Source organism: Aethalodelphis obliquidens, unplaced genomic scaffold (genome assembly GCF_003676395.1).
Source record: "Aethalodelphis obliquidens isolate GAN/ISIS:26980383/991018 unplaced genomic scaffold, ASM367639v1 scaffold70, whole genome shotgun sequence".
NCBI classification, from domain to species: Eukaryota; Metazoa; Chordata; class Mammalia; order Artiodactyla; family Delphinidae; genus Aethalodelphis; species Aethalodelphis obliquidens.
Window position 1 is genome coordinate 2,851,138 of NW_020838014.1, and position 25,994 is coordinate 2,877,131.

At 41.1% G+C, this 25,994-nt stretch overlaps 1 protein-coding gene and 1 pseudogene across 7 annotated transcripts in view; one reads left to right on the forward strand and one right to left on the reverse strand.

Annotated features, from left to right (window-relative positions):
* The window catches only part of TRIM33 (tripartite motif containing 33), a 144,281-nt gene extending 131,312 nt beyond the window's left edge, over positions 1-12,969 (reverse strand). For 3 of the 7 annotated variants that reach the window (XM_027091110.1, XM_027091105.1, XM_027091109.1), the window contains exon 1: positions 12,332-12,960. In XM_027091110.1, the coding sequence (XP_026946911.1) occupies positions 12,332-12,842 (511 nt within the window). In that variant the 5' untranslated portion in view covers positions 12,843-12,960. Of the gene's footprint in view, positions 1-12,331 lie in introns of all 7 variants that reach the window. The other 4 variants (XM_027091108.1, XM_027091104.1, XM_027091103.1 and 1 more) reach the window with 4 other exon arrangements.
* Positions 12,970-15,729: 2,760 nt separating this feature from the next.
* Positions 15,730-20,866, forward strand: LOC113611759 (cytochrome c-like; annotated as a pseudogene).
* The last annotated feature ends 5,128 nt before the right edge of the window (positions 20,867-25,994 follow it).

Below are 25,994 nucleotides of genomic sequence, written 5' to 3' on the forward strand. Positions count from 1 at the left end.
ACCCAAAAATAAGGGCTTCCCTGGTGGCTTAGCAGTTAAGAATCCGCCTGCCAATGCAGGGGACACGGTTTCAAGCCCTGGTCTGGGAAGATCCCACATGCCGCGGAGCAACTAAGCCCATGTGCCACAACCACTGAGCCTGCGCTCTAGAGCCTATGAGCCTCAACTACCGAAGCCCACAAGCCTAGAGCCTGTGTTCCTCAACGAGAAGCCACCACAATGAGAAGCCCATGCACCTCAAAGAAGAGTAGCCCCCGCTGCTGCAACTAGAGAAAGCCCGCACGCAGCAACAAAGACCCAACTCAGCCATAAATAAATAAATAAATAAATAAATTTTTTTAGAAAGTAAAAATAGAACTACCATTATGACCCAACAATCCCACTACTGGGCATATACCGTGAGAAAACCATAATTCAAAAAGAATCATGTAGGGCTTCCCTGGTGGCGCAGTGGTTGAGAATCTGCCTGCCAATGCAGAGGACACGGGTTCGAGCCCTGGTCTGGGAAGATCCCACATGCCGCGGAGCAACCACTGAGCCTGCGCGTCTGGAGCCTGTGCTCCGCAACAAGAGAGGCCGTGACAGTGAAAGGCCCACGCACTGCAATGAAGAGTGGCCCCCGCTCGCTGCAACTAGAGAAAGCCCTCGCACTGAAACGAAGACCCAACATGGTCAAAAATAAAAAATTTTTAAAAATTTAAAAAAAAGTCGTGTACCACAATGTTCACTGCAGCACTATTTACAATAGCCAGGACACGGAAGCAACTTAAGTGTCCTTCGACAGTGGTATAGATAAAAAAGATGTGACACATATATACAATGGAATATTACTCAGCCCTAAAAAGAAACGAAATTGAGTTATCTGTAGTGAGGTGTATGGGCCTAGAGTCTGTCACACAGAATGAAGTAAGACAAAGAGCAAAACAAATAGAGTATCCTAACACATATATATGGAATCTAAAAAAAAATGGTTCTGATGAACCTAGGGGCAGGACAGGAATAAACATGCAGATGCAGATGCAGAGAATAGACTTGAGGCCACAGGGAGGGGGAAGGGTAAAGCTGGGACGAAGTGAGAGAGTAACGCTGACATACCTACACTACCAAATGTAAAACAGATAGCTAGTGGGAAGCAGCAGCATCACACAGGGAGATCAGCTAGGTGCTTTGCGACCACCTAGAGGGGTGGGATAGGGAGGGTGGGAGGGAGACGCATGGTGGGGGGATATGGGGATATACGTATGCATATAACTGATTCACTTTATTACATAGCGGAAACAAACACAACACTGTAAAGCAATTATACCCCAATAAAGATACTGAAAAACGACAACAACAACAACCAGGCAGCAGGCTAGATTTGGCCCATGGGCAGTATTTTGCCAACCCCTGATCTAAAGTAAGGTCCAACAATTAACAAGCACAGAACTTCCAATTAGAATTTTATTGCCTCACTCAAATAGGAAAAGAACCAAAGATTATCCACTGTTTAAGGAAGCCTTTGAGACAAGAAGAGATAAGGATAAAAAGAAAAAAACAAAGTTAGAAAATAAAGTCAAGGACTTCCCTAGTGGCACAGTGGTTAAGACTCCGTGCTCCCAATGCAGGAGGCCTGGGTTCGATCCCTGGTCAGGGAACTAGATCCCACATGCATGCTGCAACTAAGAGTTCACATGCTGCAACTAAGACTCAACACAACCAAATAAATAAACCAATATTTTTTTTAAAAAAAAGAGAAAAGGAAGAAAGAAAATAAAGTCAAGGTGATCTTTCAGAATGTCAGTTGAATAAGAAAGTAAAGAGAAGGGGAATTCCCTGTTGGTCCAGTGGTTAAGACTTGGCACTTTCACTGCCGAGGGCCCCGGTTCCATCCCTGGTCAGGGAACTAAGATTCCACAAGCAGCGTGGTGAGGCCAGAAAAAAAAAAAGAAAGAAAACAAAGAGAAGGAAAGCATAAGAGAAAACGTAGGAGAGAGTATGAACCCAGTAGCTCCAACATTCAAATAGAAACAGTTCCAAAAAGAGTGAGAGAAAGGGGGGCCTGAAGGGGAAGGGCATGAAGAGAGAGGATCCTTATGAAAAAAATTTTTAAGTTTAAACTTTTTCTTACTATAAATGAAGAGTAGAAGACTAACAGAAAAAGCACAGTGAACTTTTAAAAATGATAAAGAAAAAAAATAGAAACAATCACTATATTCCAGAAAAGGATGAAGAAATATTAAAAGTTTCCAAGAAGAGGTAAATAAAACCCAATTGGGGTTGTACAAGGGAGCAAAATCAGACTAGCATGAGCAACACTGACTACTTTAAAACAAGGGAGGAGATACCTTCAAAGTTCTGAAGAAAAACAAATTTGAACCTGGAATTCCACATCCAGTCAAACTACCATTTAAATAGAAGAATAAAATAAAGAACTTCAAAAATGCAAAGGCTCCGAAATTTTACTCTTAACGATTCTTTCTTAGTATGTACAAACAAGGGAGTAAACAAAGAATGGGGAAGCCTGTGTAAAATAATTAGAAGCAAGACTCTCCTCATAAGGCAGGCTTGAAAGATTACACCCTCAGTTAGAAGGGTGCATAAGCAAATAATAATAGTAAAACTTAAAAAATAAATAAATCAGACAATAAGCATAGAAAAAAAAAACTGTCACTCCCTGGTTTCAGAGTGAGGGAAAAAATTTTCTCCTGAGAAGTTTCAAATACAGGTTAGCCTATAAGGTAAACTCTAAATCAACATCTGCCAATTCTAAGAAACACCAAACTAAAAATTAACATCAGTGACTTTTCACTGGTGGTACCTGACAGAAGCAAGGACAAAATACTCTTTGGAGGCTTGTTTCCAAAAATCAGGTCTGGCAGGGTTCATAGTTAAAGCCCTAGTAAACACACTCAAACTCCAAAACTATAAAACACTGGAGAACACCATCTACAATAATCAGGAATAGGCAGAAGCAAGTAATAGTAAAATAGGACCTCAAGAACTTTAGATAATGGAATTATCAAATATAAATATGAAATAAGTACACTTCAGATATTTAAAAAATAAAAAGTAAAATGAAAAACAAGAAAACAAAGCAAACACAGCTAAATGTAATTTAAGGGAAGCCATTTATAGTAAAAACAAAGTATAAAATATATCAGAATAACTCATAAAAGACGTACAAGACTTTTCTAGGAAAAAAGCTATATAATATTCAAAAATAAAAGATTTAAGCAAATGGAAAGGCATGCAATGTTTCTGAACAGGCAGATACCATATTGTAAAGATTGCATTTTCTCCCAAATTAATCTATATATTCAAAGCAATTCCAACAAAAATGCTGACAAGTTTTTAAAATGAACTTTCACAACATGATTCTAATATGTTTAAGAGCTAAAAGCCAAGATCAGTCAAGATAATCTTTAAGATGAACAAGGTATATGTGGAGGGGGATGAAATTACCTTAACGAATAACAAAGTTTACTATAGCTTTATAATAAGCAATAAAGGCAGAAAAATGGGGGGAAAACTGATTTTTAAAAAACCTCTCATATATCAAAAGACAGCTCTCTAAAGAGTAAAGGGAAAAGTCAAGTGTATTAGTTTATTGCTGTGTAACAAATTACCCCAAAACTTAATGGGGTAAAACAATAATTCCTTATCTTTCAGTTTCTTTGAGTCAGGAATCTGGGAGTGATATGGCAAGTGGTTCTCTCTGAGCCTCTAATGAGGCTGCAGTCAGATGTCAGCCAGGACTGCAGTCATCTGAAAGCCTGACCATGCTGGAATATCCACCTCCAAAGTGGCTCATTCCCATGGCTGGGAAGTGGATGCTGGATGTTAACAGACCCCAGTTCTTTACAGAACTGCAAGAGTGATAGTTGTTTTTGCCTAGAACAAGGAATCCAAAGAGTAAGGAAAAAGCTGTATACCTTTAATGAAGCCTCAGAAGTCACTGTTAATTCTGCTATACTCTCTTGGTCACCCAAACAAGCCCTGAGTCACTGTGAGAAGAGACTAAAGAAGGGTGTGAATACCAGAAGAGAAGAACACTGTGGCCACCTCAGAGGCTGGCTACCACACTAAGCCATAGTAGGCTAAGAACAAATCTTCAATTTACATAACCAACAAAGGATCAGTATGTAGAACTTACCAAGAATTCTTGTAAATCAAAACAAAAAAACGTTAGCAAACTAAAAAAAATAGAAGACATGTGGACAAGTAATTCACAGAAGCAACAACATAAATCGCACGTAACAAGCATTCAAAAAGTATTTTTCCCTAGAACCACGTAATTCATGCTATTTACGTATCATAAAGGCATAGAATTTAAATATTTTTCTAAAAATGATGCATTTATGTTCATTCATCCTTGTTTTTTCCCACTTTCCCTTGAGACCAGTGTCCATTCTGGAAGCTGGCTAAGGATGAAGGTACAATTTGTGGCCAGAGAGGAGACACAGATTAATGTATCCAACACCATGATCCCAACCTCAGAACTTGTCCTCTGGAAAATAAAATGATAGAACTCAGTCAACCAGTAATAAATATGAAAAAAAAAAATCAGCAGATCTACAGCACGCTATTTACAAAAGGTCAATTTTAGTTATTAAGTACTTTTTTCTTCTTTACATTTACATTTGGGGCAAGCTCTTTATGAACTGTGATGGGTACCCCAAAATGAAGGACTATAAATGCACGAATCTGCCACCTTCTACTATTCCATGGTCTGACACTCTTCCTAATGACTTTACATTATCACTTGGTTATAGCCCCTTTAAAGAAGCAGGTCTCTGGGCTTCCCTGGTGGCGCAGTGGTTGAGAGTCCACCTGCCAATGCAGGGGACAGGGGTTCGTGCCCTAGTCCGGGAAGATCCCACATGCCGCGGAGCGGCTGGGCCCGTGAGCCATGGCCGCTGAGCCTGCGCATCCAGAGCCTGTGCTCTGCAACAGGAGAGGCCACAGCAGTGAGAGGCCTGTGTACCGCAGAAGCAGGTCTCAAACTTTTTGGTCTCAGAACCCCTCTTACATTCTTAATCATCAAGGACCTAAAAAGCATTTGTTTGGATGGATTTTATCTATCCATGTGTACAGTATTAGAAATAAAAACTGAAGATTTTAAAATATTTAAAATTGTAATAAATAATAGCAAATTAATAATGTTTCATTAAAATTAAATATTTTATTAATTCATTTAAAAATAAACACATTAAATAATAATAAATAAAAATAAACACATTGCATGTTTAAATAACATTTTTAACAGAAATAACTAATTTCCAAAACCAAAAAAATTTTTTAGTAAAAAGTGGCACTGATTTCACTTTTAAATCTCTTTAATGTTTAGTTTAATAGAAGATGTCTGTATATACGCTTTTGCATTTAATCTGTTGTGAGAGATTGTTTTGTTTGAAGACTATAAAGAAAACTTGGCCTCATATAACCATGTACTTAAGAAAAGGGAAGAGTATTTTAACAGTCTTTTCAGACAATCTGTGGATATTCTTCTTTGATACATTCAAAAAATTTAAAGTGTTTTTATTTATTTCTTAAACATCAGTTGCAGTGTGAAATTTCAAACTATAGTGATGAACTTTTACTACGCCCTTACATGAAAATCTATTGGTCTATTTTGCACTTTGAATCTTTTTCCTATGCCTGATTTTGTAACATGATGCACTGGTCATTTGGCAAATACTGGTTCACTATGTAGATCTTCCAAATGTTGACATTTCATTGCACAATATCAAAAAAAAAAGTGTTAATATCACTACCAATCTCATCAGAAAAGCCTTTAAATATTGAGAAGCTGTCAAGCTCATGGTGGCATATACAAGTTTCCCCAAAATCCTAATTTTCATTTAAAAGCTCAATTTTTATCACTGGCAACATATAACAACATCAGTTGTTTCTCTTGAAGTGACAAGGCTCAATTCATTCATTTTAAAGAAAATATCTGCCAAATATCCATTCTTGAAAACCACAGTTTGTTACTCATTCTTTCAAGTAAAAATTATTTTCCAAGAAAAAAAGCAGCTAATTCAACTTGGAATTCAAACAACTGCACAAGTACTTTTCTTATTGCACTTCAGTCTGCAGCAGAAGCACTTTATGCATTACCCCATTTCATCGCACAGAATATTAAGGATAAAGATTTTTAAAATAGGGACGTCCCTGGTGGTCCAGTGGGTAAGACTCCATTCCCAATGCGTGGGGCCCAGGTTCAATCCCTGGTCGGGGAACTAGATCCCGCACGCCACAACTAAGAAGTCCGCACGCCACAACTAAGACCCAGTGCAGCCAAAATAAAATAAATATTAAAAAAAATATATTTTAAAAACAAGTTTCATTGCTTCATCAAGGACATAAAAGTAAAACTAACATAATTTTTGTTGGTGGCGGTGGTTTTACTCTAAGTATGTGATGGTAAAGTTACAATAACTTTTAGAGTGCTTTGGAGGCACTATCTTAATTCCTGCTAAGGTGCCAAGCAGTCTTACCCATCATTGCTTTTGTATTATTTATACAAACGTCAGAACAGTGAATAAGGCAAATAATGAATCAGTGTTATAATGAAAACAGTTTCAACTCTGCCAACACCTGAAAGGGTATCAGAGACAATCCCCCTATCCCCTAACTCAGAGTTTCATGGACCAACTTTGAGAATCTACTTTAAGGTACTATTCTCATTTAGTGTCTGCTAAGAGGAGTATATATAAGGAAATGAAAAGCAGTTAGATTCCCCTAACTGAAATTTTTGGTGTACAGATATTAAACCTTGTAAAAACTTAGGATTTAGAACATTAGTTTACAAGTTTTTACACTGTAAGTTTTAGGCAGCTGAAGAGAGGTTTGGAATACAAATTACTTTGTCTGGTGTGCTCTACTTCATTAGATGTCAGAAAAACCTAGAAAAACACCAACAATTTGCCTTCCTGCCTCTTCTTTTCTGCTTACTGTGAGATAGAGGTAATCACAAAGGCAACAGCAGTACAACTTATTGGGGGCTTACCAGGCGCCAGGCACTCTATGAAGCAATTTACAATGTATTAACTCATTTAATCCGCACAATTAACACTATGAAATAGGTATTATTATTATTACTCTCAATTTATGGATGTTAAGTAACATATCCACAGTCATTCTAGTAGTAAATAAAGGAGCTCAAAAATGAATGCAGGCAGTCTGACTCCTGAATTGTGTGCATTTCACCAACCACAATGCCGTAAGATATTAAAAAGTGTTTTTCTTTGATACGTCTTTAATGACTGATTGCTGATGACTATGTTATCATTCAAAAACTCAAACATGTTTATGTCAAACAGAGCATTAGAGAAAGTAGGACCTAAAAAAATCCCAAAACAGATAAGCCACACCCAGAACTAGCAAACTGCTAAATATTACATGTACTCCTGGGACAAGAACTTCCAAGAGCTCAAACAGAAGATTGCCCTGAGTGGCTCACCATGCTCAGTGATAAAACAGGACCACTGTGAGGAGGTGCTCTTCACACTATACCCAGAGTTATTCCCTCCCACTTACCACATGACTGTTGACATCTCAGACTTTTCACAAAAAGTTGAAGATTCATAAACAGAATCATTTTTCCACGTTGATTATTCCCCACAAAAGATGAGAATATTAAACTTATGTAGATATAAAAAGTTAGCATAAAAGACAATAACAGAATCACACAGAATTTTACTGGATAGGAACTCAACTTCATATTGCAAACCTGGAGAGGCTGTCTAGGTGACTTGCCCAAGGCTACACAGCATATTAACAGCAGAACCCAATGCAAGTTATTCCCAATCCAGGTAATCATCTACATCACCATGCTGTCTATGCCTTACTACAAAAGTCTCACCTCCTTCAAGAGTTCATTTGAGAGGCTGTTCAGATGCATCAATACATATTTGTATTTTTACTGATACATTGTAGATTGTACATACCCACTACTGATAGCTATTCTGACTGAACCTGAAATAAACCTAAAAAAATAAAAGTCACAAAAGCACTTTAAAAAGCTCACAATTGAGATTCAACAAATATTAACTAAATTATCTATTTTGATTTTCCTTTTCCAAATATTCCAACAGCACATAAATCAGTCTTTCTCCTCAAAATATTTAAATCCATGTCTCTCAAAGTGTGGCAGGTTCCAGAATCAGAATCACATGATACTTGTTAAAAATTCAAATCCTAGTGTCATCCCCAAGTCAATTGAAACAGTCTCTGAAACTCCCAAAATGGTATTTTAAAAAGCTCTCCAGATGATTCTTATTCATCCAAAAGTTATTTATTGAACATTCACTCTACAATATTCTAGTGGGAAACAAGGAACAAATGAGTAAACAAAAACAAGTAAACATTCTGGACTTTAGCTGTCCTATGAAGAAATAAAGATAATATGTCAAAGAGTGACCTGGAGGACTACAATTGTCCCTCAGCAATCTCAGGGGATTGGTTCCAAAACCCCCATCAGATACAGAGAGCCAACTGTACCTTAAAAGGAGCAGCCAGACACAGAATTTTCAGGGCAGTGAAAATACTATGTATAATATTATAATGATGAAAACATGTCATTATACATTTGTTCAAACCCTTAGATTGTGCAACACTAATAGTGAACCCTAACATAAACTGTGGACTCTGGGTGATTATGATGTAGGGCCATCAACTCTAAAAAATGTACCACACTAGTGAGGGATGTTGATAATGGGAGAAGCTATGTAGGTCTGGGGAGAAGGGATATATGGGAAATCTCCATATCTTCCATTTAATTTTGCTGTAAATCTAAACTGCTCTTTAAAAATAAAGCCCTTAAAAAAAAAAAAAAAAAAAAACAGTGATCAAGAGAAGGTCTTTCTGCAGAGGCAACATTTGAAGTGAGGAGCCCTTCACTTAAGAACAGTGGTTTTCTTGGGGTTTCCCTGGTGGCGCAGTGGTTAAGAATCTGCCTGCCAATGCAGGGGACATGGGTTTGAGCCCTGGTCCGGGAAGGTCCCACATGCCACAGAGCAACTAAGCCCCTGTGACACAACTACTGAGTCTGCACTCTAGAGCCCACATGCCAGAACTGAGCCCACGTGCCGCAACTACTGAAGCCCGCATGCCTAGAGCCCATCCTCTGCAACAAGAGAAGCCACCGTAATGAGAAGCCCGTGCACCGCAACGAAGAGTAGCCCCCGCTCGCCGCCACTAGAGAAAGACTGCACGCAGCCACGAAGACACAACACAGCCATAAATACATAAATAAATAAATTTTATATATATAAAAAAAAGAATAGTGGTTCTCAAACTTAGTGTGCATCAAAATCACCTGGAGGACTTACTAAAAATGATTTCTGGTTTGAAGGTCTTGAGTGGGGCCCAAGAATTTGCATTCCTAACAAGATTGCAAATGATGCTGATGCTGCTAGTCCAGAAACCACACTTGGAGAATCATCAATCTGAAGGGAACAGCTAAAAGGTTTGAATAACTCTGGTGTGTTAGAGAAACAGAAAAAAAGTCCATTAGAAGGGAGGGTAATGTCATTGTTTCGGGACCACTTAAGATGGTGAACTAAACTACCAACCATGGGTACCCAGACCAGAAATGGAATCACAGGCTGTTCAATAATACCTTACATTTGCAAAGCATTTCACAGTTTATAAAAGCATTTTCACTTTCATTATTTAATACGATTTAGTGAGATATAAGTGAAGGACTATTAGCTACATGTAGAGATAAAGAAGCTGAAGGACAGAAACATGAACCTGAGGGAACCAGAAAACAATTAAGGGGCAGAACTATGTCCCCTGACTCCAAATCCAGTGTTACTTCCAGAACAGCATGTTCCATTTTTTTAAACAGCAAAGCAAAGGATACATACAGGAGTTGATACTAAGTTACTTTCTAGACTCCCTGCCTAAAAACATGATGGCTTCCAGACTTAATTTGTTTTAGATACCAGTTAGAAAGCAACACTGCCTTAAGATTGACAGTATTTAGTCCCATCTACTTATTTCTCCTAGTTCAAAAACAAAAGATGGAGAAATGAAGAGGGAATTTACACATTATTATTCTCTCTCCTGCATAAGTAACACAGAGCTAATTTCATAACCTCAGTCCCTCAGCCACATCAATCAAACACAATTTTCATCTTGTGTTTACTCTAAATCTCTCACCTAATCCAGGTTCCCACAAGAACACTGAATCCTACATGTCTTACTACACTCAGTGAGGCCATGAGCAGTTAGTTATACACCCATTATCCACCCTCTACATACCCATTATGATTTAGAATCTTCTCCATCAATCAAACCGTTACTCTTAACATTCTTACCTGCAGATCTCAATAATACTTCAAACCCAAAACTGAAATAACTATATCCTCCCTCCACCCCACACACACCTGCTTCTGTGCCTGAATTCTTTTATTTGCGTTAATGACACTGCCACCCACCAAACAAGAAACCTGGAACTTGGCCTAGACATGTGTGTCTCTCTCACTCGTCTCAACTGGCCTCTCATATCCATTCCCACAGCTACTTACGATTAGTTACCACTAATAATAAACTAGCTGCCATTTCACTAATAACTAGCATGTACTAGTCACTTAACACACTTCATTCTATCAATAACTGTATGAGGTAGGTAATTTTGTCCTTGTAAAATTAATCTGTCCAAGTAACAAGTAGGAAGTGACAAAGTAGGCATCCAAACTCAAATGTTTCTCCCAAAGTCCATACCTTTCCCCCATACCAAAACACTTCCTTCTTTATCACCTTATATCAGTCCTTTACTACCTACTCCAAATGCTAACTTCTCCCCTAGATTACTGCCAGGATTCTCCTAACTGGCCCTGCCTTGGATCTTTTCTTCCCTTACCCTTCAATGTGCCCCCAAGTGATCTTTCTAGATCATAAATGTGATCCTTTTACCTTCCTGATACAAAAATCTGTTAGGGACTCCCTTTAATCTATCTACACTGTACAGGATACATTCTACAGGATGAATCCCAAACCCTTTAGTACAAGTCCACAATCCCTTCCGTACCTGAAGTTCCAAAATTCAAAAGCTTTGAAATTTTAAAGTTCTTTCATAATTCTGCAACACAACCACTCTGAATTGCAGGAGGTTATTGGTCTATCCCATTAGAATGATATTCACACACTTCACTGCAGAAACATTAATATTTGATAATGAGTTGTTAACCCAGACCCCGCAGTAGTGTTAGAGACCTTACCAGGAAAAAGAAAAATTTCCAACCTATTCTGATGTCTAAAACACACCTGGTCTCAAGGGTTTCAGATAAGGCACTGCAGACCCCCTACCTATTCAGCCCATCAAACCAACCTAATTTCCACCAATCACCTTACACATTGCTTAGCTCCAGGGATGTGTAAGGTGCCCTGTGCCCTGAAAACTCTCCAACCCAGGGAGCTACTCACCCTTCAAGAAACCTACTCAAGGGTTTCCTTTTCAGTGAAGTTTCCTTGACCTTCTCTTGATTGTGCCACAACCACTGTACCAAGGACCCACCTCCACTGCTGTACCTTATATGTTTGTTTCCCCTACGTTGGACTGTGAATGAGCTCCTCATTGAGTATTTTATCCAATTCTAGCACAGTATCCGAAACACTAAGTGTTCATTAATGTACAAGGAACTGAAATTCATGCCCAGCTCTCCCTAACCCCCAATTCCCTTCAAAGTTCATTTCTCCTTCACCCCTAAACCTTAAGATTTTTCCCTATCCATGCAGGCCCCTCACAGCTATTTTGCTTCCAGAGTTCCTCCTTCTCAATGTCATCCTAAAATTACTCTCTACTAGACGGCTTCTCGTAGCCCCAAATTCTCTAATGCCCTTTAACCTCCCTAGTCCTTCTTTCCCCTAGCTTTGAACAGATCAAATCCTCTCCCTCTAAGGCAATTCATCCTTACTGCCCTTATCTCTGAACTACTACACCTCAACACCTCTCGCGCCTAGGCCTTTCCTCCAAAATGCTTCTCACAAGCGGATTCCCAGACCCCCTCTTCTCTCACAGTCCGTTCCACCGGCTCCCGAACCTGCGCTCGACCAGAGTCCACCCCTTCCCGGCCCGTATCCGCACATCGCGAACCTCCCCTGCAGCCGGTGTCCCCTCCCCCAGCCTCTCGCAGCCGGCACCCCTCCCTTCACCCTCCCCGTATCTCTGGAGATCCAGCTTCTCGGGAAACTGTCCCAGGAGCCGTGTCTTTCACCTCAGACCCCTTAGGATTACGCCGGTCCGAGCAGCCCCGGGCCCGAACACCTCCGTCCTCAGATCCTCCTCGGCACCGCAAATCCCCTTCGGCCCAGACCTCGGGCCGGGCCTCCCGCTCACCTTGCTGGATGTCGCCGTTGCTGCCCCCCGGGATGGGCACGTTGAGTTGGCGCTCGGGCTCCGGCAGACAGCGCAGGCAGAAAGAGTGAAGACAGGGCAGCAGCTTGGGCTCCGCCTCACGCCGGCTCTGCAGGCTCTGCTGACACACGGCGCAGGTGTCCAGGAGCGAGGCTGGCGGACCAGGAGGCGGCCCCGCCGAGGGACCCGGAGCAGGAGCCGAAGCCGGAGCTGGGGCCGGCGTCGATACCGCCCCCCCGGGAATTCCAGGGCCCACTGAGGCTGCAGGGGCCGAGCCCGAGGAGGCCGCGGCCACCCCCCCGTCGTCGGGCCCGGCCGCGCCGCTCTCCCCGCCGGCCCTGCCGCCTTCCTCCTCCTCCTCCTCCACCAACACCGCGGCGAGAGGCGGCTCCGCCTCCTGCGCCGCGGGCCCGGCGGCCCCGGCAGTTACCGGCGCGCTGCTGCTGCCCCCGCCGCCGCTCTCAGCCTCGCCACCGCCTTTGTTTTCCGCCATGTTTTCCTCTTTGAACCCGCCGGACCGCCCCGCGCCGCCCGCCGCCGCCGCAGCCGCCGCCGCCCCCAGCCCCAGCCGCAGCCGCAACGAGAGCGGCCGCCGAGAGCGAGCAGGCAAGCGAACGAAGGAACGAGAACGCGCGCGCACGCGGCGCCCCCACCCTCGCGTCGCGCTGTTGCAAGAGGGCGGGCGCGGCGCGCGCACGTACGCACGGACGTCCTCCGGAGGGAGGCGGGAACTTGGGGCGCGGGCGCGCAGACGTTCTGGCCGCCCTTCCTGACCTCCGTGGCCGGCGCATGGAGTCCGCCCCGTTGCAGTTCGGCTCGCAGTGAGGGTTTAGAGTCAGAGGCTCTTGACGCTGAACTACCTTTGGTCTGGGTGGTTAAGAGCTCGGCCGCGGCGATGGTGCGGGGAAGAGCGGGCAAGGGTGGAAGGCCGGAGTGTCTCTCTGGCGGCGAGGTCCCCAGAGGCGGGCGCGTCTCCGCCGAAACCTCACTCGGCGCGGGGTCAGACGCCTTGGCCTCCTGGCTCCGAGGTGCCGACCTCCTGGGTCGCTGTGCTTTAACTGGCCGCGTTCCTTTGGATGGTTGTGTCTCAGGGGAGCAGTAAAGTGAGGATTTTTGTTTTTAACTGGTGGCGTACCAGAAATAGGCTGAAAAGACCCAATGAGGAAAAACAGCTATTTTAGCAGCTATTTTTAGCTTCTTAAGGTGATTGATTCTCTGACGTTGCTACGCTTCCGAAAACCAATCAACTGAGAAGCTTTTTCAAAGCAGAGCTGTTCCAGGACCACACCCCAGACCTACATCAGGAAGTGGGGGTGAGCTCATGAATGTTGAAAGCGCTTTGGCTGATTCTGATGTGCGTCAGTTTGGGGAGTCACGATCTAACCAGTATTATGTCCTGAGAGTCTCACTTAGTGCCCTGGCGGGAGTTGGGTTGCAAATGCCTTAACAGTGTCGGTAATAGAAGCTTTCAGGAAGGGTCTTTATTGAGAAACCAGTACTACGGCTGTTTTAATGTTAGGATTGTGAAGTGCTTTCCTCTTCTGACAGTGTTCCCAAGAAACCGTTATTCTTGAGCTGGTAAAAGTCCTTAAACCACCTCGAAACATTTTTCATTTATTCGTTCAAAAATAGTGACCTCTTACTATGAGTCAGGTAGTGTTTTAGAGATGCTAGGATTACAGCAAAGAACAAAGGAGATCCTTACTTTCAAGGAGTTTGCAGTCTGGAGGAAGAGTGACATAAATATATGCAGGGAGTGATAAATGCTATGAAAAAAAAAAGCAGAGTAAAAGAGATTAGAGATGATTGGGGAAGGCCTCGGCTGATAGGTGAACAAGCTTGTGGTTCTCTTGCGGAAGAGTGTTCCAGGCAGAGGAACAAACGGTAAGTACAAAGGGCCTGAGGCACAGTCTTGGCTTGTAAGTGGAACAGCAAAGAGTCTGTGTGGCTGGAGTGGCTTGAAGGGGGAAAGAGTAGTAGAATATGACATAATAGTAAAGGAGCCAGGTCATATACAGAAATGGCCTTCAACTTTTTAAACTTCTGTGCCCGGGAAAAGAACTTAGAAAAACTATTTTCTCCCTCGAACATCATAAGTTGATTCTTAACATTTTTCATCAGGAGTGTAAATAGTTGCAAAGAGTGCCATTTCTGACATTTTGCAATACCAACATTTTTTAATTGTCACATTACTTTTAAATCTATCCAATGGAAAGGTAAACAAGTAGTTTAACAAACATCGTCATCCAGTTTAAAAGTACATGATCAAAAATGTTCTATTTCATTAAATAAATATTAAACATGAAAAGTAAAATGTTAATTGGGACTGTCTTTTAATGAGATGACATAGTTTTTTTTTAGTTTGTGTAGGCATGGATGTATATAACATTACTAGGAAGAGATAAAGTCCTGTATCAATTCCATTTTTCATTTTTATTGACATGAGCACTGCATTAAAAAATGCATGTATACATATGTGTATATATATATATGAATTAATATAAAATTAAATCTCTTAAAACTATCCTTGTGTACCCTTTGGAAAAATTTCCTCCACTGTAGTACCCGAATACTCATATTCCAGTTTTAAGATGCTGAGTGAGATAGGAAATCTTGGATGAGTTTTGATCAAAGACCCAAAGTTGTGAAAAGAGTCACTGTGGCTGTTTACTGTAGAACTCCCTTGTAGGGGGTCAGAGTGGAAGAAGGAAGACCAGTTAGGTTGCTAATACAATAATATTTCAGCCGAGGAATAATGGTGGATTGAACCAGGGTGGTATCTGTACAGGTGGTGAAAAATAAGGTGTATATATAATAAAGAGCAAATAAAGACTTTTCTCCAAATTCACTTCAAAAAAACAAATTAGTGGACCAAATTTCTCAACCAAAGTCTTTGTTTCCTTGCATTTTTCTTAAGCTTTTGATGCCTGCTACGACTTGCCTTTATTAAAATCTAGTACAAGGGAATTCCCTGATGGTCCGGTGGTTAGGATTTCATGTTTCCATTACAGGGAGCATGGGTTCGGCACATGCCGTGCAGCACAGCCAAAAAATAAATAAATACTATAAAAATCTAGTATAAAACTGCTTGTTTTTTAAACACTTTTTAAAAATTTTTATTTATTTACTTATTTATTTTTGGCAGCATTGGGTCTTCATTGCTGCATGCAGGCTTTCTCAAGTTGCGGTGAGCGGGGGCTACTCTTCGTTGTGGTGCACGGTCTTCTCATTGCAGTGGCTTCTCTTGTGGAGCATGGGCTCTAGGTGCGTGGGCTTCAGTAGTTGTGGCACATGGGATCAGTAGTTGGGGCTCACATGCTCTAGAGCACAGGCTTAGTAGTTTTGGCGCACAGGCTTAGTTGCTCTGCAGCAAGTGGGGTCTTCCCGGACCAGGGCTCGAACCCGTGTCCTCTGCATTGGCAGGCGGATTCTTAACCACTGCACCACCAGGGAAGCCCAAAAGTGTTGTTTTTGAAAACGATATAATTTTATAGAGAGCAAACTGTCCCCCCACCAATATAATTTACTGTGTGCTCTGAGAATGCAGTGCCTGGAATTAAATTGTCATGGAGTACTTGGGGACATTGAATCAGCTGCATTCTCAATTTGCAATGGAAACCCAGAATTCTTGCAGGAGAAATTGTGAAATCATAAGACTGATGTATGATATGGATAAACCTGTCTGATGGAGAGACTGTATTGCATGGAGGTTGAGTCTGTGCTGGAGCCAGAATGCCTAGTTTGAAGCCTCGTTCCACCACCTACTAGCTGTGTGATTTGGGGTAACTCACTTCGCTTGCCTCAGTTTCCTCATTTGTAAAAGGGCTTTTGTTACTAGTAGGATCTACTTCAAGGCTGACAATTAAATATTTGTAAAGTGCTAACTGTACCTGGCGCATGGTAAACATGAAATGAATGTAAAAGTAGACAGACCTAAAGGTTCATGAAGGGAGCAGAACTGGAGGGAGAAACAAAGATACCTCAGAGAAAAATCTCAAGACGAGAAACCATTCTGTGGGCTGAACTGAGCAGCAAGTGTAAGGATCCAGCCATTCCCCTAACCTAGGCTATCTTTTACCCCTGACCGGCTTGCCCAAACATTATAAGAAAAACACAGTTCTGAAATAAAGGAGAGCTATCAGTAGATGCCTAGAAGCTCTGCTGTGGAGAAAACTGCCCTGATACTGCTGGTAACCAGAAGTGAAAAGAACTTTACAATTGTCCAGAAAAGAGAAAGAGCACTGGGAATGACATAGCTAGGTGAGCAATGGTGAGAGCACAGCAGGTTGGCAACAGTGAGGCAGAGTAGCCCATGAATAGGGTGAAGGTTTGCAATGGCTGGTTCTGCCACTCTTGGACAGAGCAACTACGGCCATCAGCAGGAATGGAAGAGGTCATGAGGACCAGCAGAGGAATGCTGAGCTGCGGTTAAGATCTGGGGCATTTCTGGGGAATTCCAGTGGTTAAGACTCCATGCTTTCACTGCCAAAGGCTCAGGTTCAGTCCCTGGTCAGAAAATTAAGATCCTACAAGCCACGTGGCACAGCCAAAAAAAAAAAAGATTTGGGGAATTTCTGTTAATGTGCCATATTAGCAATCATGAGTGGGTAAGGCCAGGGGATATAAAGGGGACATCTTGTGATTTAAAGTTCACTTCTCTGAACACAGGTACATAAGCACATGTACCTTGGATTAGCATATCCTTGCACTTAGCAGGAAGTCCAACTTCAGAGCAAGGACCTTCCTAAAGCACATGTCAAAAAACCAAAATTAAAATGGGTGATGTTGAGAAGGGCAAGATTTTTGTCCAGAAATATGCCCAGTGCCACACCATGGAAAAGTAAGGCAAGCATAATAAATGGTCCTGGATGGAAGACAGGTCAGGCCCCTGGGATTCTCTTACACTGATGCCAACAAGAACAAGGGCATCACCTGGGGAGAAATGTATTTGGAGAATCCTAAGAAGTACATCCCTGGAAAAAAATGATCTGCGCTAGCATTAAGAAGAAGACAGAAAGGGCAGACTTGATAGCTTATCTCAAAGCTTCTAATGAGTAATAGTTGGCCCACTGCCTTATTTTCTTACAAAACAGAAATGTCTCAACTTCTTTTATGTGTAACATATTTAAATTGATCTCATACCAGAATTCAGATCATGAGTGGCTGACAGAATTTTTTTTGGATAGTCCTGATTTAAATAAGATTGGCTGTGGTTAAATTAATATGATGAGCTTTTTGAATTTTGATAGGAATTCCAGTTCAGCAAGTACTGTCACTGTTTCCCTCTTCTAAAGATATAATCAGACTTGATTGGTAATATCGAACTTTTCACAAAGATGGTGAATGCCATCTCAAAACCTATAGGATATTGGTTTTAATTTAGATTTATAGAACTGATTATTTGAGTATAATATTTACATACTGGGAAAATGGCTTTGTTGTCTCATACAATTGAGCAAGACTCACCTGCATTTCAGTTTGTGTTCATTAGGCTTTAAAGGGCTGAAGACAAGGTAGAAATATCCATTTTATCTTTTTGGTCTTAACTATGCCAATCCAAAATTCCCTGTATCCAAAATGTTGCCTTTTGGGAATTTCCTGGCAGTCCAGTGGTTAGGATTCCACGCTCTCATTGCCGAGGGCCCAGGTTCAGTCCCTGGTCTGGGAACTAAGATTCCACAAGCCACGCAGTGCGTCCAAAAAGGAAAGAGAAAAAGAAATAAAAATAAATAAGTAAAATGTTGCCTTTTACTTAACGAAAGGCATTTTACTGTGGTTTATGTAAAATGTCAAAGAATATTTAACACTTCACACATTTTATAGATGATCTATAAGGTCAGAGGCTTTTAAAAGTCAGTGTGACAAGATATAATCGCAAGTTAAACTTTGCTTTTAAATCCTTTACTATCTGAGTGAGACTGAGTTATAATTCAGGATTGTCTTTAAACAGCTATTCAAAATGACATGAAACTATAAAACTCCTGTATATATGTGATTGGTAATGGTGTCTTTGCAAACTCATTAGACAAAGTAGGGGAGATACACCATCAGCACAAATTTGTAGATTTTGTGATCATAAGGCTTAAGATAATTAAAAACAAGATCTTAGAAAAAATAAAGTTCACTTCTCAGCATTTCATGATGTTGTGCAAAGCGCCCTTTGACTTCCAGGTGCCAAGTTGTCTGAGTTTGAGAATCACTAGTACCAAGAAAAGAGGGACAAATGGCAGAGTTCTGAGTCTAATTGCTAGCTCTTTGGCTTTTCTATGTTTCTAAGGCCTTCTGGGGGCACATTGTTAATCCCAGTAATAAACAGGACATTTGAACAGCAGTTTACAGTTTACAAAGTGATTTCACACACATTATCTCTAATTCTTGCAACCAGTAAGATACATTCCAATTTAGACAATAAACAGACTTCATAATGTGAGTGTACTGTAATATATTAGCTGTCTGTTCTTACACAATAAGGTTGTTTTCAACTTTTTGCTATTATAAACAATACTGTGATAAGCATTGTGATGAATAATACTTTGCATGTCTATAGTTATTTTTATGACTATTTCTAAAGATAGAATTGCTGATTCAACAAGTATACCCATTGTAAAAATTTTTAATATATAAATTCAAAGGGTTCTTATTAGGTTATTAAATAACTAGATTATGTTTGATGTATTTTGCTACTATAAATAAAGGTAAATTAACCTGCAATCTTTTTTTTCAAATTTGTTTCTCTGTCTAAAGTTCTCTGTTTCCTCACATCCCACTTATTCCTCAATCTACTCTGGCCTGGCTTCCCATTTCCATCACTCTACTAAAACAGCTCTTGCTAAGGTCATCAAGGACCTCCATGTTTTTTAAATCCAGTAGACATATTTTATTCCTAAGCTTACTTGTTTTCTCCATGGGATTTCACACCTTTGACAATTCCCCCTTCTGGAATCACTTACTTCCATGGCTTTCATGACACCATACTCTGGTGGTTTTCTTCCTACTTCTTGGACTGCTGTTTTTCTTTTACATACTGTGTCAGGGTCCCCAAAAACAGACTAGAAGAATTCATAGGACTCAGAAAAGTTGGTATGCTCATGGTTATGGTGTATTACAGTGAAATGATACAGATTAAAATCAGCAAAGGTAAAAGGTCCATGGAGAAAATTCCAGAAGAAAACAGGCACAAGGTTCCAGGTGTCTCCTCCCAGTGGAGTTGCACAGGCACTAATTCTCCCAGCAATGATGTGTGACAACACCTTTGTGCAGTGTTGCCAAATGGAAGTTCACCCAAGCCTTGGTTTTTATTTTGGGGGAAGGTCTGTCACATAGGCATGGATCACCCACATAACTGACCTCAGCTGCTCAAATTCCAAACTGATACATCATGGTCCAAGGCCTCAGGCATACTAAAACAGATGATCAGCATAAATCACATTGATAGCTTAAACTATTCAGTCAAAGTGATACAGTGTGGCCCAAGGCCTCAGGCATACAAACCATTCTTACAGGCAGAGTATTCCAAGGGCTCAGAGGTTATCATCTCCCAGGAGTCAATCAAGAACAGTTCTAAAAACAAGCCTTTCTTTGGAATGTGCAGGGTTTGATCAATACAGGCCTACAAAGTTAGCACTTTGCTGTACTCAGACTTATTCAGTGTTGGGCTTTCTGAAATATCAGCTCTAGACCCCCTTCTCTTTTCAATCAATTTTCTTCCCCTAGGCAAACTTATCCATGCTTCAGCTTCATTTGCCATCCATATAATAACTGCCAAGTGTATGACTTTAGCCCAGGTCAGTTAATATCTCCACGTGAATGTCTCAAAGGCACTGCAAAGTCAGCACGTCCAAGACTCAGTAATCTTTTCCCCAAACCTCCTCATCTTCTTCCACATTCCCTATCTCAATAAATGGTGTTTTAAGCTAGAAAGAAAGATATTTAGAAGATACATTAACTGATTTTATTGACAGATTACATACAGGAGGGGGTCGTCCTTAAAACCTACAACTTCTCACCACTCATATCTAATCTTCTACCCAGTCCTATCAATTTGACTTTCTAAATATTTCTCCACATCCCTCCATTTCCACTGTCACCACCCTAAGTCAGCTTACCACCCTCAAGATATCACAAGCCTCATCTCCACATGTACTGTGACTCCCCTATAATTCACTGTCTAAACTGGAGTTGAGTAATCTTTTCAAAGAAAACTGATCCCTGCTTCCCCAATCCTTATCTTCATGGCTTTCTCTTACTCTTAGGATGAAAAACAAAATCCCTAAGGGCCAATAAGGCCCCATTTCATCTGGCCTAGACTACCTCTCTAGCCATATAATGTCCCACTTTTCCCTTGCTTTCTACATTCTGGCTACATTGGCCTTTCAATTTCTTCACTGTGCAATGCTCCCTCTTGCCTCAGGGCCTTTGCACATTCTGCCCTCTAGGTGAAATGATTGCTTCTCCTACTGCCACCACCACCCACTTTGCAGAGTTAATGCCTACTCAAACTTGAGGTCTGAGCTCAAGCAGTACTTCCTCAGAAAGCTCCTGTCTAGATCAGTTTTCTTTGTTGGATATCCTCATTGATCCCTCTTTCTGGGACTTCCCTGGTGGCACAGTGGTTAAGAATCTGCCTGCCAATGCAGGGGACACGGGTTTGAGCCCTGGTCTGGGAAGATCCCACATGCTGCGGAGCAACTAAGCCCATGTGCCACAACTACTGAGCCTGTGCTCTAGAGCCCGTGCTCTGCAACAAGAGAAGCCACCACAGTGAGAAGCCCATGCACCACAACGAAGAGTAGCCCCTGCTCACCCCAACTAGAGAAGGCCTGTGAGCAGCAACGAAGACTCAAGGCAGCGAAAAATAAAAAATAAAATAAAGTAAAACTAAAAAATGATTCCTCGGGCTTCCCTGGTGGTGCAGTGGTTGAGAATCCACCTGCCAGTGCAGGGGACATGGGTTCGAGCCCTGATCTGGGAAGATCCCACATGCCACGGAGCAACTAAGCCTGTGTGCCACAACTACTGAACCTGCACTCTAGAGCCCACGAGCCACAACTACTGAGCCCACGTGCCACAACTACTGAAGCCCGCGTGCCTAGAGCCCGTGCGCTGCAACGAGAAGCCACCACAACGAGAAGCCCGCGCACTGCAACGAAGAGTAGCCCCTGCTCGCCGCAACTAGAGAAAGCCCGTGCGCAGCGACAAAGACCCAACACAGACAGAAACAATAAATAAATAATTTTTTTTTTAATCAAAAAAAAAAAAAGATCCCTCTTCATAGCTACTTGTAAGGACCAGTATAGCATAATGGTTAAGAGCAGGGGCCAGACAATTTGGGTTTCAATTCCAACTCTATCACTTATTGGCTGTATGACCTTGGACAAGTTACTTAACCTCTCTCTGACTCAGTTTCATTTCTGCAAGTGGGCATAATAGTGGTGGGCATAATAAAACTATATACATATTATAGTACGTATAATACGTTATTTATGATTAAATTAATGCATGGAAAGAGTGGAATAGGGACCAACAAATATGAGTACATAATATTTCATTTTATCATTAAGGTCTCAATTTGCAATAATGCATTCATTAGTGTGATTATCTGATTGATATTTGTCTCATTAAGCTCCATGAAATCAGGGATGATATCTGTTTCTGCTTATCATTTTATTCATGGTACCTGGCACATTGGGTGCTCATAAATATTCAATAAATTAATAAGTGATTTTTTAATGAATTTATTTATTTTGGCTCTGCAGGCTTCTCTAGTTGCGACACACAGGCTTAGTTGCAGTATGTGGGATCTTAGTTCCCCAACCAGGGATCTGACCTAGGCCCCCTGCATTGGGAGTGTGGAGTCTTAACCACTGGACCGCCAGGGAAGTCCCAATAAGTGACTTTTAGAAGCAGAATTATATTGGATCAAAAAAAATGTACATATTAAATGTTTTCTGATCAGAGGAAGGTTTATCTTTGTTTATAAGAAGGAAGAGACTTGGCCATTTTTCTGCTTAAAGAAAAGAACTAATAATAATCCAGAATTTGAAAATAAGGAAATAAAGGAAACTTTTACCAAAGCAGACTCCCTAAGAATCTGGGAGAAAATAGTATATAGAAACATGATGGGTAAATTAGCCTTGGAATAAGGGAAAGAATATCACTGCCTGGAAATTATGGGAAAGAAGATAGAGTACTGTGGAGATGTAGGTAGTGTTGTGCCTTAAGGGATGTGGATAGAAGAGTAGGAAAAGCCTGTGTAGCCTCTGAGAAAGAAGCAAGGCTGTATGCTGAGAGAGGGGCATCAGTAAGGTTAGTTGGGCAGTTAGAATTCTTTTGGCTGCAAGTAACAAAAGATGGTGGAAAGAAGAGTTATTGTGAAGGCAATCAGCATTGTCTGTTATAACTGATAAATATGAAAAACAGTCACTGAGCTCTTCTTACCCGTTTCTTTTCCCTTCCCCAGCAATTCTGCCCAGAAGCCATTAAGCGGGATCAACAATGCGGGTATTTGTGCCAGAGAGAGAGAGCAGCTGTGCTCAAGGGCAGAGTCAGAGACTAAGGAGGGTTTACCCCTGGGGAGAGGGGTCAGCCTCTGCAGGATGAAGAGAGAGGCTTCTACATGGGAGGTTGGGCCATCAGGAGTTTGGAGAACAAGCAGGGTGAAGAGTGTGTCCATGCAGGGGATTATCACCCAGCACAGACAGTCAAAGCCAGAGAAGAGTGGGGAAACCCAGCATGGGACATCAGAGCCAGCACAGGGTGAGGAGAGTGGCCAGCACAGGGGGATGGCCTGGCCCTGGCATCAGAGCCCACGATGGATGGGGAAGGCATCTGTGTAGCAGGAAGGCCCAGTGTAGGGTTTTAGACTCTGAGCAGGGTCAGGAAGACATCCAATGGGAGAACAGCTTTGCATGGGCAGGGGTTAGCCCAGCATAGGGTAGCCCAAGAGGGTTAAGAAGGGCATCAGTGCAGGAATGGAACCCATCGTAATGTGTCAGAGCCTTGGTGGGGTGGGGACATCCTCCTCAGTTACAAATATGGAAAGAGAAAACTAGAACAAACTCTGCAATGCTGGGTTGGAATTGTGGTATCTATGTGTCCTCATGGGTGTCAATATATAGAGATAGTTACAGAAATAAATACATAAATGAGAAAAATGTATAATTGTATATGTATGTATATATAATGGAAGCAAAAATTTTACCTCTACCCTCTTAAGGTCTCTGGCTGGGCCTGAGAATTAAATTGACATAAGACAGATTAAGGGACTTCCCTGGTGGTCTAGTGGGTAAGACTCCACGCTCCCAATTCAGGGGGCCTGGCTTCAGTCCCTGGTCGGGGAACTAGATCCCGCATGCATGCCACAACTAAGAGTTTGCATGCCACAACTAAGAGTCCACATGCTGCAACTGAGTCTGCATGCCACAACTAAGAAGTACACATGCCGCAACTGAAGATCCTGCATGCCGCAACGAAGACCTGGGGCAGCCTAAATAAATAAGTAAATAAATATTTTTTAAAAAAACATTAAGAGGAGTAAAGCATACAGATTTATGTAATATAAGTTTTATGTGACTTGGGAGCCCTCATAAGGAAATGACCCAAAGCAATGACGAAACCTAAGGGCTTATATATTAAGTTGAACAAAGAAAGGCAATTGTGGAAGAGTAACTTAAATATATGGGGAGACTAAAGGAAGATAAGAGTTATTTTAACAAGGTCTGTTGTATACAATTTTCTCAGCATCGACTCCCTATCTCTGGTGATAAGAATGTGTCTTTCCTCCTGGTATAAGGAATACATCTTTTACATGGGGGTTTCATCTCCTGCTTTCAGGTAGAAAAGGGGAAGTCAGAACACCCTTCCTGCACCTGCTGTTTTTTAAGAACATTTTGTTCAAAATAATCCTTAGGCCATATTAGCACATTTTGGGGTGGCATATTCTGCCACCCTTTACATATTTACGTATATGTGTGTACATAGAACATATATTCCTTAGGTCTCTCCACTGAGAGGCTTGGGAGCAACAATATCCCAATAGCAACAAATACACCTAGCACATATTGTACATCAACAATACTTCAGTAAAAAAATTAAATTAAAAAAATAAAATTAAAGTAGATGTTACAGATTCACAGCCCCTCATTTACAATTCTAAAACTTCACAGGTTTTAAAAAGCAGAAATTTTTTGTTTTTGTAATTTTTGGCAGTAAAACCTGAAGTCTGCTAAAAATAATAATAATAATACACCTAGCACCCAGATCCTAGCTCTTTTAAAAAGAACTAGAGCCCTTTGGTGAAATGGCTGATTCCAAGCCTACAGCAGAGAAAACAGAAGATGAGCTGGGAATATTTTACTGTTGCAGGTAAAGAAGTCTTCATAAAATGATGGTAACACATTAAAAGGTAAGAAAAGCCAGCTTTAATAAGTTTTGAGTAGCCAAATCTGGAACAATTTGAGTATCAAAATAAGTAATGATAGGAACAGATTATAACCCACTGAATAAAATAGGAAACCATGAATCCAAACTGATGAAAAGAAAGAAATAAATTGAAACTTTGTTGAGGAAATTTTATTAACATATCCTCAAAGTTTACATATTTGCATAATTTAGTATCTCATTTATATACTTAACGTAGTATCAAAATATTACAAAATATTTATTAATTACAAAGAAAAAAGGAGTAACTTTTTAGTGGAGAAGAGTAGCAGACACTGCCTTAGTCACAAATTGAATTTAAGCCACCAGTAATGAGACAAATCAAAACTATATTAGGATGGCATGAGAACACAGAACATAATTCTTTTACATTCCTGCTAAAATTGTATAACCTGCATCTAGTCATGAGGAAACATCAGATAAACACAAACTGAGAGATATTCTACAAAATAGCATGTCTCCAATCTTCAGAATTTCAAGGTCATTTGGAAACCACGTTAAGAAGATGGCAAAGCTGCAATATGGAAGAAGCATGGAATCTTGAATCACTATCTACTGATCAGGACCATTGGTTTCGGAATTTATGGGAGTGATAATTAAACTTCTGCTTGAGCCACTATTCACTTGAAGGGCCAAAAGAAAAACTATCAAGGTCACAAACATCAAGGAGAGACTGAGGAACTATTCCAGATTGAAGGAGATTAAAAAGACTGACAAAATGCAAATCAAAACCACAATGAGATACCACTTCACATACATTAGGATGGCTATTATCAAAAGAAAAGAAGAAAAAAAGAAAACAAGTGTTGGCTTTTATGTAGAGAAATTGGAACCCTTGTGCATTGCTGATGGGAATGTGAAAAGGTGCAGCCACTCTGGAAAACAATATGGCACTTCCTCAAAAACTTACACTTAGAATTACCATGTGATCCAGCACTACCACTTCTGGGTATACACCCAAAAGAACTGAAAGCAGGAACTTGAACAGATATTTGTACATCAATGTTCATAGCAGCATTATTCACAATACCTAAAAGTTGGAAACAACTCATGTCCCCTGATAAATGAATGTATAAACAAAATGTGGTATATACATACCATGGAATATTATTTAGCCTTAAGAAGAAAGGAAACTCTAACACATGCAACAACGTGGATGGAACTTGAAGACATTATGCTAAGTGAAAAAAGCCAAACACAAAAAGAC